A 25,411-nucleotide genomic window follows, 5' to 3' on the forward strand; every position below is an offset into this window, starting at 1 on the left:
CCCTGGTGCCCATTTACCCCACACATTATCCCCACCAATAATATCGCCTATGGCCTTACCCAATGACCATATATATGGCGATATTATTGGTGGGGATAAAATTACCTGATACCCTTCAATTCACTGGGAATACATACTTTATTAACTATTACATTATGTATAACCAAAACGAGTCGCCACCTCAGAAAAGCACACCTCTGTAATTGGATGAAAAATGTTTAGATGATTTCATGCACATTTTGTATAAATTGGAATATTCCATAGTGCACTCTGACAAATTCAGAATGTCTTTATTTTTAGAATAAGTGCACATTGTATGCAAAACTACCCACTGTGGAAATTTTGCCGTTTTCTTTTCCCTGAACGCCATTAAGGACTTCTGCTTTAGTGCTCATAGTCCAACCAGATCACATACTCTTGTGATTGAAGAAACAGAGAGCAAGCCAAGGTGTTCACGTCCTTCTGTGTCCCAGTCTTCGTGCACGCAATTATCCAGTATAGCAAATACCCCTGCTGTGTGACTTCATATAGCTCAGATGCGTAGTCTATTAAGCTTTTGAGTGCGATCATACAAGAAACAAGCATTGGCAAAGCCAGTAGTTTTGATGATTGGAGTGGTTTGGTGCGTTGTACATTTATAGCTAAGAATGCAGTGTATACTTGGGCTCTGTTTGGTATGCAGTGATTATAACGAATAACAAAATAACTAATCCACTTACAGGGAACCGAAAATAACGAATTCCAAAATAACGAATTTGGAAAAAAAGGGTGGGGGTTGGGAGTGGGAATTGTGGTTTATGGGGTGGGGGAAAGGTATTAGGGATTAAAAGGTGGAGCTTCGAGGGTTGGGAGTGGGAATACTCGTTTTGGGGGTGGGGAAAGGTATTAGGGAAAAAAAGGTGGAGCTTCAGGGGCAAAAACAACGGAAACATGAATTTAGTATTCTTTAATTAGTTATGGTATTAGTTGTTATGGGATTAGTTATTTTGGATTTGTTAAAATCACGTGTGACCCTCTATTTAACCAGTTCTTCCAAATGTCTTCAGATTAGAGCTTGCATCAAATAGCATTAGTAATAGACATAGTATAAAGATGCTTATTGACTACAGCATCAAGGAGGCTTTCTTATTATGTCTATTACTAATGTTACTTGTCAGCAAACACGGTTTGGAAATTTCAAGGTAAGCATGGTGGTTTTAAGTGTGAGCTAGGGTGGCAGGGGTACAGGTAAGTTACAGTGGGAGGTAGTAAGCAGGGAGGAGCATTTTAAGCATGGATAAGCTAGAATTAGCAGGGGTAGGTAGGGTTGATGTATGGGAGGTGGGCTGATGGGGATAAGCAGGGGTGTAGGATGGGTGGGTAATGAAGCATAGCTGGACAGGGATGGCTAGGATGAGTGGGGTAGGCAGAGGTGAGCTAGGCGGGTGCTCTTTGGGAATAGACAGGTGTGAAGTAGGGTGCATGTGGTAGGGTGGGTGGGCAGGGGTGAAGCATGGAAGTTGGGGTAGAGTGTTTTGAGATGGATGTTGGTAGAGTGGGTTGAGGTCGAAGTCTGTGGGGATAGAGAGGGTTATGGTATAGAGGGGTGAGTTAGTGTCAGAGTATAGAGGGGCAACACAGGGTAGGTGGGTGTATAATGTTGTGAGGCAAAGGTGGACAGGTGCAGAGATAAAGTGTGGGTAGGAGATAGAGAGGTGGAAGCGGGTAGAGTGGGGAAGATGGTTCAACGTGGGAAGGGTAGAGTGGGGCAGGTGGAGAGAGTGGAGGCAAGGTGTTAGAGTGGAGCATGTTAGAGTGTGGATTTAGATGGGTGGTGTGGAGTGGTGCACAGGTTATGGAGTGGTGATGTGAAGTGGTTTGTTGGTGTCGAGTGAGGTGTATGAAGGTGACGTGTTGTGAAGCAGTAGGATTTTAAAGTGAAAGTGTGGAGGCGTGGGATCTGCGGATGTCTCGGGAGGATAGCTCAGGGACAACATGCTCACCATGGAAGCAAGACGACACGGAGAAACACAGGTTCGATCCCCAGGTCCGCGCTTAGAAACCTCTGGGTATTAAGTGCATTATAAATAACCTATCATATCATGTGGAGTTGTGCATTTGTCTGGTGGTTTGGATAGGGGTATGCAGTGGTGCAGTGGCACTGTGCAGGTGTGGTGTATGAAGCGCGGAGTGCTGACGTGTACAGATGGTGGTGTGGAATGTGGTGAATTGTGGGTGTGAATTGGAGGAGTGGTGTAGAGTGTGGGGGTGTGGATTTGTTGAGTGGAGCAGTGTGGTGGGGTGGTAGAGTGGACTGGGTGTGTTGAATGGTGGAGTGAAATGATAGGTTGTAGTGATATAAAGCCCAATACATCTTCAAAATAAGACCAAAACACACTGCTTCCAATGCAAAAAAGCCCAAAAGAAGCCACACAATTGTAGAAACTGTTAGAAACCAACCCACATAAATATGAAGTAGATAGGACTCATCAAAAGAAAATGCACACACTATTTTTAAAATTTGCAAACACTCATGAAAAGAACACACAACGCCCAATCAACCACAATGCAGGTCCATATGGCTAAACTAAGTTGCTGAAATAGACACTGGAAAACAGCTTTGCTTGCACTATCAGAGGATCCCTATTGATATGATGGCTAAAATGTATGAACATATTGGGTTTTACTTTCATGTATTAGAGTGGAGTATTGATTGCCAAGTGATTTCATATTAAGATGTGTGTGTTGCAAGTAGTACTGCATCCTTTCAGTTTCTTGTTATGATGTAAAGGCTGCAGTTCCACTGATGACCAAGAGGTGTTCTCATAAGAAATCACATGAACTGACAGCAGGGCAATAATTTTTCTATAATTAAACTGTGATAAGCAAAGTTCCATTGACAGAGTGGTCTTACATCTGCATATTTAAACATTTCTCCTCTGTAATTAAAGTGAACATGTACAGTTATCTGCAGAAGGAGAGGCTCTCTGCACACTGTGCATTATAAGTGGGATAAATGTACATCTAAGAGATAGGTGCAATACTCAGTATATAAATAATTCAATTAATGAGTAAAACAATCTCCCCAATTCTGTAAATAAATCACCTACAAAGAAGGGGACAAATAGCACAATTTGGCTTACTAGACATTTTTTCCATACAAACAAAGCATTTCGGGAACATAAGAATGATGACAGATTTTGAAATTTCAAATAGTTCTATGATAGTGATTCAAACCCCGAGCCCCTCCTCTGCATGTAATGCACACTGGGCTCGCTGGTCCTTTCATTTGTTACAACACTCACCAAACAGTGAAATGTCTGTAAACCACATAACATATATGCCAAATATTACTTACCAGTATTCATCTTTCTGAGGCTTGCATCTGATTAGAATCGCATGCTTTGCACCCCACCCCACCCCAATCTAGTGGCTGGCTTGGAGTCTAACACTTGTTTTTCAAAGTCATAGACAGAAGCGCTGCTGTCACTCTATCCCTTTCCTACGTGTACAAGTACCCATAATCCCTCATGTGTCAAAGTCCTCAGATTGTTTTTTGGCTATGACGTCAGTAAGGGTTGTGGATGCATTGCAAACAATATATTTGTTTTAACTTCTTTTGCACATGTCCAACTCAATGATACAAGAAAGTCTGCAGCAAGTTTGAAATCCCATGCTGCAAAAGGCAAGGGCAATGGTATGAAGCAGAGAATTAAGAAGTGAATACACAAAGTATGTGAAATGAGGTGGCATCTCCTAAAGGGGGAAAAGGAATCTAAGTTAATGGTAATTGAAGGAGGTTGCACATGTAGGGGAGTGCAAGCATAATGGAGATAAAATGAAGCCAGTAAGTCACAGGGTTCCAGAATTCCAAAACCCAGTAATTACAGCACTAGAGGCACAGGTTTCCAGTGTGAAATTGTTGGGCACTTTGTATTGGAGAAGCAATGTCCTGCAATGACAGCCCAGTGTTACAAGGGCAACCAGAGAGGACACTTTGCTGAATATGTTCGGGGGAGGGGACATGACATCTAAAGGAAAGTTGCCCCTACTAAATTAGGCGTACAAAATGGTGTGCCACGAAAGTTGGGGGGACAAACACCCTTGTCCCCCCCTACAATTACGCCCATGAAACAAAAGATCAACAATCGTGACCCAATGAACACAAAAGTGAATGTCATCGCCATCAATGAACAGAGCAACGTTTCTTAGATGATAGTCCACATCCAGCCCTTGAAGGCAGGAGAAGATGATGAGGATGGGCCATACAGACCTCCTGTCATGCTGATTCAAATGGTAGACTCAGGGTCTCCATATACAAGTGTGTTTATGGCGACACATGAAGCACCGATGCAAGGTAGGGACAGCACACTACCACAAACAAATATTGATCCCACTGCTTATGGCTGAGCCCCAATAGACATTTTGGGTTACACATGGTGCAAAACAGTTGTACGGACATGGCATAAAATAAGCAGTGCCGTATAGCAATTTGCCATGCAATTCTGTAGGTTTGCTAATTAAATTGACACTTTTGTAGCAATAATAGCTATTCAAGTTACCATGTTCAATAAAAAAAACACCTCACCCTGCATTCCTCTCTTGCCCTTAGGCCTCTCTCCCCCTGTTTTTCCTCTGTTCACTGCAGTAATCATCTCCTCCACTCTTAAGTGCCAAAGGCCCGTGTGGGAGTGCTAGTCAAGCATTTATTTTCTTCAACTAATTGCAAGCCAGAAGTAATCGGGATGACACTTTTTTAATTAAACCAACTATATCCTGTCTGGAAAAGACCAGTATGTTTTAACTTTATATTTCTATAGTCATGCAATTTGATTCTTTACATAATGCATAATTGAAGTAAAACACTGCACTGTGTCTTTGCTTTACAGTAACATTTAGGTTAGTATAGCTACATCTCAGTGTCAACTAGATTTCATATTATTGGGGAAGATGCATCATATAGATGAGTGAAAACTTTTGAAAACTACATGATCACTCGGCCAAATACTTTTGATGGTAAACCTAGTTCTGTGACCTACTGGTTGCATACATCTGCAACTGCTGCTCAACACATAAGCGGAACCCATACTCATGTATATTCTATCTTATCACCTTATTGTTTTATACCAGCTACCCTAAAAGTGAGATGGCAACAAACTACAATTTTCCACCTAGTTTGCCCAGTTCTCTGCCTGCTATGCCATCCACTATGCATAATCATTAACTTCCTTCTTCTTACATAATGAATACACAAAACTAACTAGATATGTACGCAAAGTAGTGATCAATAGTTCCATCAAGTCTGTACATCTACAGATCTGCTGCAATACCATCCACCGTATTTAGCCTCCGGAGCTCACTTCGCTCTATGATTAGGATGGCCTTGTATAATAGCACAAACATGAGAGGTGGGCAAACTGTTTTCAGAGCCTTTTTATCGTATCTATTTGTGTCCATCCATGTAGCTTACCTTTTACAGACACTCATCTAGGGCACAGAAAGTCTACTCGACCACTCGTATAGTCGAGTAGATTTCATGAAGGGCGAGTTACCATTTGCAGTGGACATTTGAATCTTTTATTTAATATTGACTTTTGCTTGCAGGATGGCTGACCTCTGGGTAGCAGCAGCATGCCAAACAAAGTGGGTTTGTGGTGACTTGCACCATTTTACAGGAAGCGTATTTACATTTTTTTGTCATCTGTTGAGTGCATTTCGCTTAGGTTGAGGAGGTAAACAAGTTACTAGACCTGCAGGTCTAGCAGAATTTTAAAGAATTAGCAAGGGCGACTTTTTTTTCACTAATGTCTTACTTCCACGGTACACAAAAATGATGTATTGTTGCTCGTTTTATGTCTTGGGTACAAACAACCTCTGGTGTCATAAAAAAATATTAGCATACCATTGCTAATCAAATGAGTTTGTTTGCTAATCAAGAACATTTTAATTAGAAAACTCTGCTAATCAATTTTTGAAAACTAATTTATGCCTTGAGGGATCCTTGAAGATAAGGGGAAGGTGTATGTAACTTTGAAACAGGACAGATTTTTGGGCTTGCACCACCAATGATGGTTGAAAATGGAATTTAAACCAGGGCAGGAAGTACAGAAACAAGTGATTTCACAAACAAGATCAGTGGACAGGATACTGAGCATGTTCCTGGATGTTTTTAGTGAGACTAGGAAAACAATAAGATTTTACAAGTACCAAGCCAGTGGTACACAAGGTGAGGCAAGTGATGATATGTGTAAGGGATAATTTTAGGTAAGAATGGAAAAGCTGTTTGCAGACGGTAATATAGAACTAATGGAGTCCAGTGAGTGGTTATCTCCAATTGTAGTTGCCAGAAACTAGGGGGCAGTGTATATGTTGAAGCCTGAGATGTAAATAAATCTATGTGGGTAGATAGGTATCACCTTCCCAACATCAGTGATATGTTATCCACAATGGAGAGGTGTGGTGCTTCTCTACCACTGACTTAATGTCCACTTACCACCAGATAGATTTGCACCCTAGTTCACAGCACATTACATCATACATAACTCTACCAGAGACATAGCGTTTGGATTGTAATGGTTTTATAACACGGCACACTCCAGCAAGGGACTCCTTCCACTGACCATGATTGTGGCGCACTATAAAAATGCTTTCTATCTTTAATCAACCCCCGGGCTCTTTATTTGAGTAGGCCCCCAAACCGTCTCGCACCCACCTTCACTAACACCCTGTGTCACAGTGGACAAGGAACCAGGCCGGTGTGTATCAATATGATATTTATTCATTTTATGGTTCAATGAAAAATAAAGCAAAATCAAACAATTGAGCAGCAGTCACCAATGTTGTGGCAATCCAATACAACAATTTCCACTACACAGTTCAAACTCCTAACACCAGTTACAGAAACCTTTAATAGCAAACAGAAGAAAAATAATTTTGAAAGCAACAGACAGCATTCAAGTTAAGCACTCCCCATGCAAAACTCACCCCCAAACATCTGCTAACTAAATTCTTCTTGGATAGAAAGCAGTGGCAAGGAGTCAGGATGAAAAGGGAAAAATCAGATTTAGAATTCAGCCCACCACCCCAAGATAGGAGGCCAGAAAAGAAAATAAAAACCTGATTTATGAGCAAAACGGCATAATCATATTTCACTTGTTACTCGCACAGCAGCTTTCAACCACGGTGGGATAGCTAGGACAGAAATTTGTGTTGCTACACTCGAGAGATCAGGAAGCTTACAGACTAAGCAGGGCACCAAAGCAACGTGAACACTAGGTAACAAAGTCGATTTTGGGAAAGAAGCCAAATGCAAAAGAAAACACATGCAGCAGAATAGAAATTCTTTCTACACAGGACTTGTGAGGACAGGCAGCTACGGAAAGGGCTTGGCTGTCAAAATCGGAAATTGGTTTTCAGGACGAGGGACAGAGGTACATAACAGATAGAATTCTGACAGCAAGGGGTTGTTCTCAATGGGAATACGTTTTTTTTTTCTATGGGACAGAGATAAATTATGAATCTGTGGGAATGCACACAGTACACGGGCACATTCGGATTTGTTACACAGAAACTAATTCTATTTAGGCTATATACTAATGACTATAGTTATTTAAAGAAAGACACTGAGCGCAAGGGGTTAATTTCTAATTTTAACCAGCTCGCACCGTGAATTTCCCTATCAGGGAATTAACTAATTTACTTCAAAATGGTACTAAGGACTTACACAGATAACTGAAAGAATTATAAAAGGAATACACTAACATACACAGGCTAATACAGATTCTGCGGTGAACAGATTATACTGGCAATTTGGGACTTTGAATGGGATTTTTTTAATGGGATGCAATATTCAAAAGAGCGGGATATGCAATTTGGGGACTGGGGTTATGTGCTACTTACAATGTAAGCTTGAGTTTGGGATTCTGGAAAGCCAGCGATGTCTCTGGTCACTCTGGTCAGCTAGGCCAAGGGATCTGGTCAATGGACTCTCCTGGATGGGATTCTGGACAGCTAAGCAAGGTCTGGCCACTGCGCTCTCTTGGATGGGATCAGTTGCCTCCTCTCTTTTCTCCCTGGACCTGGATGAATGGATCTACCTGGATGGATGTATCTGTGCTTTCCTGGATCTTGAATGGATTCTGAATCTTGCATTCCCTGCTTTCCTGGATCTTTAAGTCCCTTGTTTTTCTCTGTCTCCCCATTATATAGCCAAAATGCCATCATCAATTGGACAATCTGGGGAGGAAGTACTGTAAAATTATTCCTCTCCTGTGATAGGACAGCCTACCAGTCCTCTCTCCTCCCCCTGGGCCGATTGGCTCAGGGGAAATTACATAATTTATGTGTTTGCATTTATGACTCTGTCTCTCCAGTCTACTTTTTATCAAAACTGAGTTATAGATCAAAACTTCAAACTTATACTAGCCACCGCCATAAGAAGCAGATGTGCGGATTCCATAGGTCACAGGGAATTGGACAATCTGATCGCCGACTCTGGGCGAGGTCCCATCGCCCTTTGGCACATTTACGCCGTTTTTATTAAATGCATAATATTTAAAACTCTGCCAATGACTACACATATTCCCAATAACAATTTGCATCTTCCCACCTAGTGTCATATTTGTCCCATTTATAATTCACCCCAAAAGGCATCTTTCATGGCCATTTCAGTTCACCAAGTGCTAGAAACATGTACTTGGTCTCTCTACATTCGTCTAAAAATCACATGAAAAACTGGCATAATACAAAATCACTACAATTTCAGGGTGCTGGTAAAAATGTCTTAAAATACAAAAGTCCTTCAATTTCAATGCAGTGGATTTATCACATGTATGGACGGCGCTGCAGACCCCCATAGCAAACTGTCTCTGTCAGGCTCAGCTTACAACAAAGGACTTTTATGATGCCCTTTGAAGTTTGACAGTTACTTTTTCAGAGTGGGTGCTGGAGGAAATCGCACCTCTCGGTCATGCACCAGCTATACTGGTTTCCATTTTACCTTCTTCAAGGGCTGCCTGCTAGTCTAGCAGGGCAGTGCATCCGCTTACTCTCTGCCTTTTCATATGTCATTGTGGGCTGGTTCACTTATGGATGCAACTTTTCAGTGGGAAAACAGAAAGTTGATGGCTGGAAGGTTTTGAATTATTAATCATAACCACAGGCAAAGCTCTGGGCAACCCTCCAGGCCATCGTTTTTCAGCCTGCCAAGCCATTACAGAAGGGGAAAAAACCATATGCAAATCAGGCTTGGTCCTACCCAAAAAGGGGCAGTCCAGCCCGAACTGCTAGGTCACGTCCCTTCTCCACGAGACCACAAGCATCCCCAGACATGTTTGGGTGGCAGTGTTCAATGCTTGCCACACATGTGCCATGAATAAAAAAGCACAGGCATTTTTGTGGCACCTTTTCAATAAGGTTTTTGGTTGAAGGGGATTTCTGCCTAGGGCCTTAAATGCACCCCACAGGATTGGTGTCCGCCAGTGCAATTTTTCAAAGAGTAATGAAAACTCTTCCCCAGGGACAAAGGTATATTGTGCTTTCAGGGTGACATTCTGATAAGTGCCTGGCAGGTAGGGGAACAGAATAAACTGGTACGATGTTCAGCAGAAACACTAAATGGAGCAGGTTTAATGGTGAAGAAGAAGTGTAGCTACAAGGTTGCACAGGTCACATACCTGGACATGTTTAACAGGGGAAAGGTGTCTGACCCAAATAAGAATTAGTAGAAGCAATCTTGGAGATGAGATAAGCCAAAGGCAAGGATCAGTTAAGATCATTTTTTGCCATGCCAAAGTTCTATGCACAGCTTTTGGCAGGATTTTTGGAGGGTGCAGCTTGAGATATGTAGTGAAGAAGGGGTGATTTTTGTGTGCATGAATGGACTCTAAGAATCAATCATGATGATCAAACAGGCCATCTCAACCACCCGGCCCTCTAGGAATTTGTTGTGGGAGTCAGGACATTCTTGAGAGTGGATGCAAACGAGGGGTGTAGAGGCTGTGCTGAGTCAATATTAAGAAGGGCAGAAGTGCCCATAGCGTTTGCAACCAGGGTGAGATGACATTCTCAGTCATTGAGAGGAAAGTCTAGGCTTGCTGTTGGGTAGCCCATTATTTTAGGACCTATTTGTGAGGCATCCCATTTACAGCACCACTGTGACCATAAACCATTAGATTAACTCACAAGAGACAAAGGGTGTGTAAAGACATTGGGATCATACCCTCTAATAGACCATTTGCACCAAAAATCAAAGATCCCAATGCCATTAAACTGTTGCTCCAGACACTTAGCATGGTTGGCATTCAAAGTGACAAATGCATCATAATCTGTTCATTATCCAAATCTAAAATATTTTATTAAGTATAATGCTATAAAAAACGCATAAAAAATACACATACCAATAAATACAAAAAACCCTAAAGTGACGTGCTCTACAGTCCTAACTGTATGTACAACATACGGTTTCCAAAAAAAAACACTTTTATAGAACATCAGCAGGTATTATATGGCCTACTCTATCCATTGATCGTTGATCATTTCTAAATCAGCAATGTACTCTATTGCTCGAATATCTTCTCTAAATCACAGGTAACTATAATTAGGTCCTTACACAACAACATATGTTACCTTTGAACACTCCTAAAATTCACAGTGATTCTTAGCCCATCGGTTTTTGTTGCTAATGACCATAAACCATTAACACATCTTTTACACCAGGGATTATTCGGGTATAGCCACCCATGGGATAGTCCAATGGCTAGTTTACATGCGGAAATTTCATTTCTCTGCCTAAAAGATATCAGGAAATGAGAGCCTGTTGACAAATTGCCTGTCCCAGGGTAGGAAGACAGTAGAAACAGAAGATTTAAATACATGGGTAGCATTTGTAAAGGAAAAAGTGACTGCCACTGCGCCCGAGGAAGAACAGATGAGGACATTGATGGAGGAAAACAAGTTACATTATGGCATTGGCTACTCTCAGAGTGTGAGTCATTGCATGTAATGATTAGAGATGAATTGCCCCAAAGTGTGGTGTTTGGCGAGGGGTGAGAGGCCTGTACCAACCAAAGACGTGACACCCAACATTGTTTTGAATTCTCATGAGGGGCATGTAGGCCACAGTTTGACGAAGAAAAGGCTCAGGGAATGCTAATGGTGCCTGGGTATGGATGCCATGGCAGGGTTTGTTGTAAACACAAACTATTCAACACATACAAAAAGTTACAAAACAAAGAGATAGGATTCGGTGCCTCTACATCCCATGGGCATTCTGTTAAGGGTGTGTCAGAAACTGAACATAGATATGTTTGGAACCATGGAAATGCTAGATTACGATTCTCGCTATGCAAGGGTACTCCTAGATTACACGCCGAGGTGGTTTAAGTGTCTACCTGTGGTGATAACTTCTGTGGTCATTGATTTCCTTCTGTTGGTATGTGCTAGGAAAGGTTTTCCTGAATAAATAATGAGTGACAACGACGTGCAGTTTGTGTCGGCAGAAATTCATTTTTTGGGTGCCCCTGGGATAAAAAATCTGAGGACGACCTTGTCATCGGGTGCAACTCAGAGCAATGGGTTATGGGAGAGGGTGAACTGTTTGATAAAGGAAAATCTGCAGTTAGCCTTGGCCAGTGGATTGGGGGATGAGGGTCACATCCTACCAGAGCACTCCCCATCCTGCGAGTCCACCCACTTTGTAATGAGAAGGAGGGACATGGGGACAGATGTGTGCCCCCATGGTTAGGGAGGCATGATGGCATTTCTTAAGATGAGGACCACATTGTGGAAAGGGTGAGGAAAACCAGTGGGGGATGGTGATACAAGAAGAGGCACGATTGAAAAAATTGGTATGGGTGAAATACACAAACTATATCCCAGGAGAATGGGTGAGAGTGCAGAAAACCTTTCAAGTTCAAGGACAGCATGTAGTGTTGAAGGATGGCAGCCATTGGAAAAATGGCATGGTAGTAAGATGCAATGAATGAAGTAAGGTGCAGGGGGAATCCAATGACAATAATCTGCACGTATGCCCTGGCAAGGGCCCCGTGACTGCTGTGCCTAGAGACCCAAGCTACTACTCACTGATGTGGCACAACGAGGCTGAAGCATGTCTGGGGTTGCTTGTGGTCTCCTGCAGAAGGGATGTGACCAAGCAGGAAAGGCTGGACTGCCCTTTTGGGGCGGGGCCAAGCCCGATTTACATATGATCTTTCCGCTTTTGTAATGGCTTGGCAGGCAAACAACGATGGTCTCGAGTGTTGCCCAGAGCAATGTGATGTTTTAAGATTAATTCTAAACATTCCAGCCACCACTTCTTTTGTTTTGCAATAAACTGCATCGTTAGCACCATCAAGCACCCAGTAGCATGCCCAACAAATAAAAAAGGCATCCCACTCTAGGTGAGAATAACTTCACCATAGACACAGAGGGGTGTCATGGCACAATTAGGAAACAACCCTTGAGATTGGATGACAATTTGTAAGGTGATTGCATAGATATCAGGTGGAGTGAAAGAATGTACATTGTCTGCTTTGTGTGTGTTCTAATGAGTTTAGGGAAGAAATGGTCCTTTCTTATCACTTTTTCATTCCAGTCCTTCCTCTTACCTTTCTCCTACACTTCCCTCTTGGTACTAAGTCAATATCGGATTATTAATTGAATTTTAATTATTTTAAAAGGGGCATGTGTTTTAAGCTGGCAGGCGGGAATGCAGAATCTGTCTGCGCTCCAGACTACGATCATTGAAAGGAGGTGAATGGAATTTGGCGTGGTGAGAGAATAGAAAGCCCTGGGGGAAGACGCCTATGGTGGGCCTGTGGCCCAGGGTCCTTCAATACTCTGAAATGAATTTACCTTCAATCTATCACTGCGCCATTTCCTCATTTCAGAAAAAAATAAATGGACAGCTGCTCTTCATTATCTACAGAAAACCACGAATTAACCCTTCTTAGAGCCCACTACATACCCTTTTCAATACTATGCACTGTCACAGATGGCCACACGAATACACCAGCTCTCAGAAAAGGTTACAGGGTTTTTAATATCAATTTGAAGGAGTTCACTTCATAGCAATCACTCTCTCTCTCTCTCTCTCTCTCTCTCTCTCTCTTCTCCCGTGGGATTCCTCCACCCGTACCCCTATAATCTTTAGTCTGGCTGGCTAGCAATGAGGAATCAAAGGCAAAAGCCTTATTTATCTGACTCCCTTCGGAGTGTTCTAGGTGAATCCCTATGCTGTGGTCCTGCAAGAACTATAATGGTGTTTGAACCAGGAATTGGTGCCATCCAACCACCCAGGTCCCTCCTGTTCTTATCCTTCTTATGCCCTTGCATTCCTTATTCTGCTTCTTCCTTACTTTCCTTTGACACACCATCTTGTCTTCCCGCACTCTCTATTCCCTCCCTCTCTCCTCTGTCCCTCCGATGTTATCTCTCACCTCTACTCCTTATTTCTACTCTCACTACTCTCCCCTCCTACTACTCTCTATGACTTCCCACCTCTTCACTATCCAGTACTCTCCTCTCCTACTACAATCTGGTAGTCTCAACTCCCACCATGCTCTACTACTCTCCCCTCCTGCTACTCTACTCTTTACACTACACACCTCCTACTGTCACACTCAACCTCCATGCTCACTCAATCTCACGTACTCCCCTACTCTCCCACTAAGTAGCACTCACCCACCTTACCCACCACACACACTCACATACCCAGGTACCCTTTCTCTCACCAACCAATATCTCACCTTCAGCATTCAGCTCGTTTCCTTCACCCTCTGCACCACCTTCCTTCCACTGTCTGGTCTCTTGCTCCACCTCCTAGTCACCCATTGACCTCAAGTGAACCACTCACTCTCCCTTTATGTTAATCCCTTTGTACCCTCCTCCTGCCCCTTCCATTGGTTCTGGGGCTCAACTGGTTCCCTGGGCCAATCTCCGCCTTGCTTTTGTGTGGGAGTGATGGGTCGTTTAGGCCCCCTCATACATTCAGCACGATGTAAACCACTTGCTTGCACAATAATGGTGGGCGTTTCCATTAGTCATAGGCATGCTAACAGTAGTAGATGCAGGGTTGTTGTGCGGGACACTTGGGCTTCTATTTTGTGTACCCTCGACTCCATCTTTGGACTAGGCCACACTGCAATAATACGAAAAGGCTTCTCTCCCTTCTGTAGCGCCGCGCACACTGCGCTCATGGCCTCCAACTTTTCTCACTGTGCCTGAAGGCTTCGCAGCTCCTTTCTCACGGATGAATGAACCAGAGATAATTGAAACAAATACACCAATGTAACATTTTCACTCTTCCTCTGAGATCACTGTCCTGTGTGTGAACCGGCCTGGAACATGACTTTTAGTCCATCCATCTCCACAAACCTGCCGTGCCCTCTTACCCCCGCTGTTGGAAAATTACTGCCACTATAACCCTGTGTGCCCACAAGGTATTCTCTTGATGTACCAGACGTGTGATCCTGCTGTGAAGCCCACCCCAGTGTGCCCCCAACTAACATCAGACCTCTGTCACAGTATATTGCACCCTAGAACTAACAAATGTCAGAATGTCTTGTAGCCTCTTTGATGCGCCTGGACCCACCCTACAGTCAATGTTATCTTACTGACCAAGAAGCTAAGCTTGGTACTCCATATAAGTCCCAATGAATAATGCTGTGATTGAATGGGCACGATTTATAGATTTATGATGATATACTCAAAGGAACTGTAGGGACCATTATTTAGTGCATGTCTAATGGTAGTATCTCACGTTAGCTAAGTTAGGACCCACCCTACCTCACCACGACCTGACCCTCACCCCGCCTGGACACAGACAGATGGACCTCGTGACGCTCACCCTCCCGCCAACCAAGCAGCCAACCACGGAGGAGCAGCGCCTACATGCACCTATACATTGTGATGTTGTGTCCAATCATAGTGAACTTTTGTAACATTTGTATCTGACATCACTGATGACGTTTTTTGCCTTTTTAATCAATTGTAAGTGTGTTGTTTGGCAGAGCGCTCTCGGGCAGCAGAGTTCTCTGGATGCCAATTTTACATAAACAAAACTTAACTCTCGCAGCTTGTTCTCTTAGTCTCATTCCCCATTGGGGTGTGTCACATTTATTGGTCGGGGAGTGGGCCTTTACACTTTCCACCAGTGACCAGGTTACAAGGTGTGAAGCCTTAAATCCTACTCTAAGCCCAGCCCCTTTTTCAAAACATGGGTTTGCTGGTGTATGGCAATGTTGGCCCGGTACAGTGAATGGCAATTGAAGAGTTGCCAGGATTACCGCTATACAGCGAGCAATGTTCTGCTGACTCTGTGTTTGTCACTGTATCACTAACTTGTGGTGTGTATGTTCCATCTTCGCTCGGGCCGATAACTTGGGCTGCCGGGCTGTTACCCCCGTTCCAGCCCTTGGAACGGGGATTAACACCTTTAAGATACTCGTCCCATGGTAATCAGGGCACAGATCAACGTGCATGTCAAATATATCAAAGAATGCTATGTTAAGCTCCTAGCATTCCATGTGCAAGGATTATAGAAGAACACTGCAGAGTGCCTTTCCTTGGTCAAAACAAGTCAGCTTTTATACACTCATGTAAGAAGCTCCTTTGCCATAACCTTCCAGAATCAGGTTAAGAGTGCCATGAAAGCTTTGTCTCTAAAGATAAGGTCCTTGACTCATCCCCTGCTGACCAAGGCAGGAATCCCTTTGACCAACACTTGCTCCAAACACAGATACAGAAGAGGTGGACTATTCTCTATATAAATACCCACCAAAGGAACATCCTCCTGCATGAACTTGCAGTCTATCAAATTCTCTTGCATATCTGAGCTCCACATAAATCACTTCTCTTAAATCCACCCACTCCCTCCGCCCACAGGCAACTTCACGTCATCCTGCTAATGCGTCAACAAGCAGCTCCCAGGGTGTTGCTTTGCCTATATTCTGCCCTAGGATAAGAAAGATATGCACACTCATGATAGAACGTACAGCATATACCATACTGACAGCTTTCCCCACCCCCCCGGGAGAGCTTTAAGGTTCCCCACTGGTCACAGGTATATGAACGTAAACACTGTGTAGCACATCACCTTAGAATGACCTTGTAAAATGAGTTGGCCATGAAACGCCTTAGTGACTCAAAATATTTGTACCATACAGACAGTGTTAATTTAGTGCACAAATAAAAAAACACATGTTCTTACCTTTTTACACATGCCTCCAGCATATCACTAGCCATAAGTTTAAGACGTTGTTCCAAGTGGTGGGAAAATTCTGGTTCTGGCCAGTGAAGATCATAAACAAACACCTGCAAAGCATCGAGCTTCCAAAAAAGATCTTCTGAAGTATTACAACCATTTCTAAAAGAAAGGAAAAGAAAACACTGTAATGTGGTTGTGTGTGGCGCTTGTAGATCACTCTTGCACCTCCAGCAAGAGAACAGGTGATATAATAAGATGGATCGGAGAAGTGGAAGAGTCATCAAGTGCTGAGCAGTAACCTTAAACTGAACTCAAAATATAGAAAACTATTGGGTATCAATCAGAATTTTCGTCTAAAAGATTTATTTTGGGTTTCACCATATCAAATCTGCATTATTTTCTCTGAAGGTCTGGCACCTGCAATAACATGCTAAGGGTATAGTTATATGGGAGTGCGCACTTATTTTCTGGGCAGGCAATATGCCACAAGTCAATTGCTTTATCCCTCTGCCCACATGACAATGGAACATGTCCAGCGGTAGTAAAAATAGGAAGTCCCAGATCCTGGCCTATAGGAGAGGGACTGGCACTACCGTTATGCGTGCACCCTGTCTGTCACTCACATGCAGATTGCCTGGTCTGTGAGGCTCCACAGCAGCAGAGATGCACAGCTTTCCTGCCATCTACCTGCCCTAGTATGACGCCAAAGTAAAAGCTCCAACAGCTATGCTGGCCAAAGGAAAAGTGGGGATACAATCTTCTGTGATTTAGCACAAGTTGCTTATTTCAGTGACTCTTGCTTAGTATCCCTTGCACCATAATATTGGCATTTTAGAGTGTAGACAATGTATTGAATCAAGGCCCATGTTTAGAGTATCACAATGTTTCGAATCTAGATGCATATTAGAGTGCAGCCAATGTATTTGGTTTTTGTATGTGTATAGGGGAATTAAAATTAAGTACATTTAGAGTGCAGCCGATAGATTGAAATTTATATGAATATTAGCACGCACCCAATATATTGAATCTAGGTGAATATAAGAGCATAGCCAGTTTATCAAATCTAGGTGCATATTTTGCCATTGTTAGAATCCAGCCAAGGTGTAGTGTTTAGGTTAATATCAGAGTGTAGTGTAAGGAAGGCATGGTAGCAAGAGACGAGACAGACACAATAGATGCAGATTTCACAAACCTTTATTTTGTAGTTTATCGGGGTTGGTGAAATTCCTAAGTGTCCCTAAATCTAAAATGGGAGTAGTCTCGGACATAAAATAAATAATAACCACGTCCAAGTCAGTCTAGTCAAAATAAAGGCCTGTACTAAGACAACCTAATCTTGCCCTCTTTCTCAAATGACAAATGCGTAAGGGAATACAAAAAGCAAAAATAGTGTCTTAACAGAAATGTCAAAAGGCATAGGTAACAACTCCCCACGTTCAGAGGCACAAGGTCTCGAGAATTCCTTTAAAAGGATAGATAGATAGCAGTTCTATCGGTCTTGCACACTCTGGCTTGCTGGTACAATTCAACAGTTCAGGTTTGGGCTACACACTTTAACAGTCTATTCAACTCTGTAGGTGTCGTCCACCTTACCACAAATGCACAGTTCTCCTTTTAGGGTTCACTTTGCCATTATTCAACACAGGCTTCCCTCCGCCGGCCTCGAGCCTGTCTCTCCTTTCATATTCAACACTTTACTTTATCACAGCCTGTTCTCTTTGTGGAGGTTCCCTTCCCCTTGTTTTGTCCTTTACATTTAACTTTCACTTTACCAATGTTCAGCACAGGCTTCCCTCTGCTGGCCTCGAGGGTGCCTTTCCCTTTGTGGGGGTCCCCTTTCCCACGTTTTATCTTTATCTCCTTTTTACTGTCGAAGACTTTCAAAACTGCAAGGATTTTACACAGACCTCTGTATGACCACTTCAACCTCCTTTTAAACAATTGATGCAATCAACATCCTTCACAACACCAATGCTCCTTGGTACTTGTACTTTTGCCCTCTTGGCCGCTTACAAAGTTCACATGCAACACCAATGCCTCTTGGTACTTGTAGTTCTACTTTTGTCCTCTTGGCATCTTTTAAAGTTCATGTAGCTTGCTTTTTACTCAACCAACTCTCGTGGTTACTTTCTTGCATTTGTTTCCTGCTTTGCATTACTTAAAACATTTCACTGAGACTTTCGAATGTGCCACTCCACTTCCCAGGACCACTCTGTTACTTTGTATATTTTGTTCAGCATCAAGTCATCGTTCTCTTCATTATGCCTTTGATCGGCACACAAGCAACCTTCAATTCTTGTTACATGTTTCTCTTTTATTCTTAACACAAACCGGGCTTTTGTTCGCCTTTGATAACTCGCAGGTCGTGTTAATTGGACTTTTATCTTCAATGCTTTTCTCGTCGCAGTCAAGGCCATTATCAACGCCTCTTCTGCTCCTCCCCAACTCAGTTATTCACCCGGGATGGTAGCGGGCCACCTGGAAGCACTTTGAAGGTTTCTCTTTTCCGATCACTCTTTTTCGATTGTGGAACGCTTATGGCTTGCCGAAAGGATGGAATTCTCGCCTGGCTCTTTCTCATTCTCTGCAGCAGCCGATCAGCCTCTCGGCCTTCCAACTTCCATAGCCTGGTTCGCATCAGCCCCAAAAGAGCTGTTCCTTCTCGTATCCAGCCTCGCTCAAGTGTGCCTGTGTGTGCCACCTTTTATCCTGACAGTGAGTGTTAACAAGTGACAGGTGTATGTAATTTGCATTACGTGCCTGACTCTGCCTGATCACATTAGAGGGACAGAGCCATTGAATGTCAGTAGAGGTAATCTTCCTGACCTCATTCCTCATCTTCCTTGGCTCAGTAGAGTTGTCAATGTAAAGTGGGGAGGCATTATGGGAATTATAGTTTCCCATAAGATAAGCACAGACAGGGGTTAGATGGGTTAGGGAAAAGGGGGGATACCATGTCTCACCTTCAGGTGCTTCACCCCCACTCCCTGATGATGCCATACCCAGGTGATCCTCCCTTGCTTGTCCACCCCCAGAATCGGGATCCAAAAGCGATGGTCCTTCCCTGTCCTCCTGAGTACAGGATCCCCGGGTACTAGGCCGTGAAACACCCGCTAGTTTTTCACAGTAAGCTATGTGTCCCTAACTTCAGCTGCATCCACAAAACTAAGAAACCAGCCAAGACACATGAGTGTATCACATGCCATGCTTATAGAAGACAGCTGAAGGTATGGCCACCCACCTGCCCGCATTTGCTACCATTCACTAGTCTAAGACACATCGCACAACACCCCTGCCATAAGAATGCAGTTGTCCCCCACAACAATGCATTCTAATTACTCTCTGACGACTTTCCCATACTTGGACTTTGGTCGTCCCAAGAGCATTCATCCAACAGCCCGTTGGGTCCATCTCAATGGTGAAAGGCGCAATATAAATGACAATTACAATGCAATATCCATTCTTGTAAAAGGATGTTAACACTCAATTCTGCATTGCATGGTGTTTAGTTTTGGCGAATCACTTGGTGCTTTAGAAACATCTATGAGCCAAAGGTTTTTATGGAATATGGAAAGATGAGGACGGTATTTGTGAAGGGATAAATATACACTAGTGCTTTATCCATGCCCCTACTTTCTCCACACTCATGCCAGACAGACCAGGTTGGCCAACATTGCAACAGACAGGAGTTATTGTTGAGGAGGGTTTATTCCTACGTCTATGTCGCTTTGCAATAGCTAATTTGTCCTGTGTTGCTATTCTACATGCGTAGTTATCTTCTCAGCCCTAGAGGTCGCTGATGTGACGGCTACAAATGGAGTGTAGAAAGCCTATCCCTTTCCTCTCTCACTATTTTCCTGTGCTAAAAAAGTTAGGTGCACATCCATTGGTGGTCGGATTTCTACTTTAATGTTCCCACCTCCAATGTTTGTGTCTTATCAGTAAAAATAATTCTGATTCGGCCAATTATTTTTGTAGCCGTCACACCAGCGACCTCTAGGGCTGAGGTGATAACTACGCATGTAGAATAGCAACACAGGCCAAATTAGCTATTGCAAAGGGACATAGACTTAGGTATACACCCCCGTCAACAATAACTCCTGTCAATTGTGTGTTACAAGTATCAGGGTATAGACAGGAAGAGAAAACCCGTTGACTCCATTTATATCTAACTCAACATTGCAACGGGACAAAAGACATCTTGTGGCAGTGGTTTACCTTCTCTTATATCACTCCATTGAAAAAACGAATTGATTTTTGTCAAGCTACTGGACCATTAAAGTGGGGGAAATGTACTTTGCTGCCTCAAGTGAGTCTTTAATGAAATAAAATGCACACAGAGAAAGAATGATCGTACTGTAGGAAAGAATATTCGTATTGTAGAAAAATAGTTTGAGATGGAGCATTAAGAGGATGCCTATGCATTTTCTGTTTTGCAAATAACAGCATTTATTTGGTTAATTCCATGACAGCTTTTATTCGTCATGGTGCTTGGAAAATGTACCTTGACATATCAACAGTTGAATGTCTCCGAGATTGTAATGTTTATGCAGCAAATTAACCTGAAATAATAAATAACCTGGTATTTAAAGCATTTTATATGAAACAGCATTTAAAGATGTAGCTTTTTTCCTTGCCTGTGATTAATCAAAAGAAAGTGCATGTACATGTAGGTGAAATATTACATCTTCCATAAAATGCATTTAGACGGTGCATGAAAAGAACACTTCTGATCTTATGTGTAGGAAGAGCAAAGCTTATTTTAAGGGGATGCACATTTAATGAAGAAAGCAGAAAAAAAACCTAAGGGAATGCCATCAAGACATGGCTCCCGATTAACAGATTCTTAGCGGCCTGCCTGCGGGAGTCCAGACTTGATGTCTATGCCACGTATTGTGCGGCGAGAGAGGTGCCAGAGCAGTGGGTGGCGAGGAAGAGCAGGACACAGATGGGGAGACAGTGGCCTGGAGGAACAGAGAGAGGCTGGGAAGGTTGGCACAGGTAAGGAGGAAAAGGTGTCAGCGAGGGGAGGGGGAAGACTGAGCAGTAAGGGAGTGGATAGTAAGGGACCTTGTGCCACCAGCACACTGGTGGCTCATGAAATCATAAGAGCCCCGTGTCTCTATGGCTACACCGGCCTGTTTGCATTGCATAGACGCCCTGGATCCAGATTGGCTCTCAGGATTCCAATGTTTCACCCATGGTGCTATTAACAAGTAAAGGCATTTACTTACAGTATTGATCAAAATCCATTTGCCATGTTGCAAAAAAGATAGCCTATGATTGTTATTGCATTTCTAGAGGGTATCTGATTTTCAAATAAGAACCTAAATGATGGTAACTGGAACCAGCACATTTCAAGTGTTTTCTACTGGATCAAGTTGCTGTCATCTGTGGTTTGTACATCTCCTAAATTGCTATGAATGCAGTACGAGGGGTGATTTGAGTTCATCATTTTAATTTGAATTGTTCATCTGAATATTACAGAGCTTGCAACAGTACACTGTAGTTATGGTTGCGAAAAAAAATAACATAGGAAGTGCACTTTTTCAGATGCTAGTAGTTTTAATGCCATTTTATTATCCCCAAAATATCGGCCAGACTGAAATGTTTTTTTTTAGAGTTTCATGAGGTTCTGTCTATCCAAGTCACAGGCTAGTCCCATGCAAACTCCGGCATGAAATGTGTCCTCTCATTTATGCAGAAAAAAAGTTCTTGATAGATTTACACCAAAACTGCATGAGAAGATGGCATCTGGTGCCAATCGCAAGCTTCACCTGGTCTGGGGAAGATATGCACAGCGATTTTTATAAAACGCACCTCTCAAGTGACCGAATGCTCAAAATCAAGTTTGAGATTTGTTGAGGTTATGGACCTGCATGGCACCATTGTGTAATCTGATTGATCATTTCATTCAGGATTAGGAGTCAGACAAATGCAATTTGGTTGGTTAACTGCAAGAGAATCATTCTGATGGGATAAAGATGGACAGCTCAAGTAATGTTGCTCTAAAGGGTGTTGCAAATGGGTTGTATGGCACCGCAGGGGCATATACCAACCGATAGCAAAGTCAGGGGGTGCCTTAGAGGGCGAGTGGATGCAGCAATATGAACCAAAGGCTTAAGTCAGGACCTGCGGACCAGGTAGTTACGTTGGGCCCATCAGGACTCTGAGGTGCATGGGACATAGCTTTCAGCCATGCCCCAGCCAAACGTCCCTTGGGCATGGCATATGGGTCTCCAATGTAGCAGGGCCCCGACCGAAGGCTTTCCACAGGTAATGCAAAAGGCCACGCCCTTGGCATAGGGAGACTCTGGGGAGACTTTGGCTTTATATGGGGCATGACCAAAGGAACGAGAAAAACTTAATATAGAGAAAATGGCACAATTAATGGCGAACACCAACTCAGATATCCACCAAATAATGACAAATAATTTAGCAAATGAACTGCATACCTGGTTGACAAAAGGGATAAGCCGGTGTCCCTAAAAGGGTCCAACCCATTACAAAATAAAGTTGCAGCAAGATGCTTTACTTCAAAACTCAAAGTACTCAAGAAAGCCACCCAAAGGTTAGGAAAAAGAACTGCAACTGACCTGACAAAGTCAAGTACCAACAGCAGATTTGTCTACATAAAGTGGCATTGTTGAAAGCCAACACATGTAACTACACCAAAAGGATCAAAACAGCATTCAACTCACAGAAAGACATGCACAAAACCACAAATGAAATTAAAAATCACTTTTTCTTGCAACGCTGCCCCCATACCTTACAAAAGCTCAGGAACTATATCTCGGACGATTTCAGAGACAAAATCAACAACATCCAGCAAGCATCAATGCAGCTACCCCAGATACAACAAACAATTTACCAGATACAGAAAAACTCAAAACACCAACAGAACTCAATCAAGTCAGGCCAATTTCCACAGAAACCTTCCACAAAGTAGTGAAGCAGAGTAATAAAAATGAATCATCCAATGACCATCACCCAGCAGACTTTTACAAAAACCTAGTCAGCAAAGAAAGCCTGGCCTACTATTTCCAGAATTCATTGAACCAATCGCTTGAAATAGGAATTGTACCCAAGGCTTTCTAAAGTGGTTTACATTAAACCTCTTTTGAAGAATCCTATGGGAAAAGCCAATGGCCCAACCAACTACAAGTCCATATCCAATTTGCCAAAATCCCAAAGAGCTACGTAAACAAAGCAACCCTTGAGCACATGGAATCAAATGGAGTAATAGACCAATCCCAGACAGACCACTTAGAGAAACAGAATCAACATTTCTTTCCATCTAGAACAACCAAATAAATTAACATTGGCAAATACATACCATCAGCCCTTATTCTACAGAACATAGCAGATTTCAACATCATCACCCACACAACCTTAATGAAGAGACCACAAGAATTCTGGATTCACTACATCACACTGCAATGGATAAGCTCCTTCCTTACAGAAACGAAACAACCTGTTTACCTCCTTTCATCTCAAGATAGGGGCATTTTCACACAGGACGGTGGAATTTTTGAGTTACTAGGATATTCTGACAAACCCAATAGTACTTTAGTTGAGGCAGGGATACCCCTCATTGACTTAAGGAAAGATGAGTGTTCACTTTATAAAAGTATATAGCGATCACTGTGCTTATGTGTGTCAGTCTCCTCCTTATGCACCCTCACAGTGACTAACAACATCCTCAAAACCAGTGGTCGAAGTGATCGGGAGCAGTTGGGAGCAGTGATCCTCTACTTTTTTAAATTAAATTTTACTGCTCCTATACTTTTATTTGAAAAAGAAACCGTTCCGGAATGGTTTTGTTTTAAAATAAAAGTGTAGGAAGAAGTTGAAACTTGTACTTTCAGTGCACTGCACTGAACGCTGCCTTAAACAGCAGGTGCATGTGTTTGCAGGTTGGTATTTGTGTGGGAGGGGTCGTGCTGATGGGGTTTGTGGGGAGTGGGTGCAGGCCACGAGAGAACATAGTTCCACTACTTCCTTTCGTACACTTCGACCACTGCTCAAACCAAAACTGAAATCATGGTTTCCCACACAACAACAATGAACTGCAAGCACAACTTCCCTGGCCCATAGAACGGGAAGGAGACCAGAAATACCAACAATCACAACAAATCTGGGAATCCTCATGGATAGTGGGCTCTCAGTAGAACCGCAAGTCAACATAATAGTACGGACAGTATTCTACCACCTGTAATCAATCAGATGCATCTTTCCACATTTTAGCTTCCCACACAGGACCATCATTTCACTGATGTTCAAGTCCTCTGGATGGCGGGGGCCAGGCAGCAGATAAAGCAGGGGTAAGCAGCGTACACAACAGGTCGTAGTCCCCAGTCACAAAGAGCAGCAGCTTCAATCCAGCAGCACTTCATGAAATAGCGGTCACGTGATAGACTCGTGACCGATGTAGCACATCAGTGGGGGTGGAGGGAAGGGGCAAACAAGGGAGCCCACGGCAGCAGCGTTACAGGCTAGCTGAAGCGAATCCACCTCATGTCCCCAGTCCCTAGGAGCACTGAGCTATATGAATTGTAATAAGTTGTAAAAGTTGTGTAAATAAATATATATATTTTCCAGAAACTGCTTTCAGTTTGCAATGGTTGCGTCAAATAGCCTCCACTTTGAGAATGATGGCACTTGTAAGAAAAAAAAAAGAAAAATCACGAATCTTGAGGTGGCTTTGACCCAGAAGCTGTCGTGGGCCACAGGGTACTCAAAAGAAGCAGAGAGAGCAGAGGCTATAGCCCAACTCCCGGGTGGTAGCTGCAAGGCAACAAGAACTAAAAGAAAGCGAGGTTGTGAAACCTTGAAAACCTGATAAAAGCAGGAAGTGGGTTTAAGTCGTGGCAGGTGACATTTGGCTGGGGCATTATAATTACTGCATCCTGATCAAAACCAGGATGTGGTGGTAGGGCGTTTTAGCCAAAGGAAACCCCTATGACAAAAGCGGGAAACGTGCATGGCCATGCCTTGTAGGAGTTCATGGAGACCCCGAGGGCAAGGGTCCGTGGGAGGGATTTCACTGCTTTGCCCCAGCAGGAGTGATGTACAGCTCATCATGCTGGCGTGCTTTAAATACCCTGAAACTGTGATTGTACTGAAGAACGCTTTCCTGGTTGCAGCAATCCCAGTAGTTGGCACATTATAATAGGGAATTGGACATTGGACTAATGACTAAGTCCTCTTGGCCTAGACCCTCTTAAG

General features: G+C 43.1%; 1 protein-coding gene across 5 annotated transcripts in view; it reads right to left on the bottom strand.

Annotated features, from left to right (window-relative positions):
- CADPS2 (calcium dependent secretion activator 2) overlaps nucleotides 1-25,411 on the bottom strand; it is a 2,822,196-nt gene that overhangs the window by 738,711 nt on the left and 2,058,074 nt on the right. For all 5 annotated transcript variants that reach the window (XM_069629098.1, XM_069629097.1, XM_069629096.1 and 2 more), the window contains one exon: nucleotides 16,187-16,342. In XM_069629098.1, coding sequence (XP_069485199.1) covers nucleotides 16,187-16,342 — 156 coding nt within the window. The remainder of the gene's footprint in view (nucleotides 1-16,186; nucleotides 16,343-25,411) is intronic.

The sequence above is a fragment of the Ambystoma mexicanum genome, chromosome 12, assembly GCF_040938575.1.
Source record: "Ambystoma mexicanum isolate Mex_15411 chromosome 12, UKY_AmexF1_1, whole genome shotgun sequence".
Lineage (NCBI taxonomy): Eukaryota > Metazoa > Chordata > Amphibia > Caudata > Ambystomatidae > Ambystoma > Ambystoma mexicanum.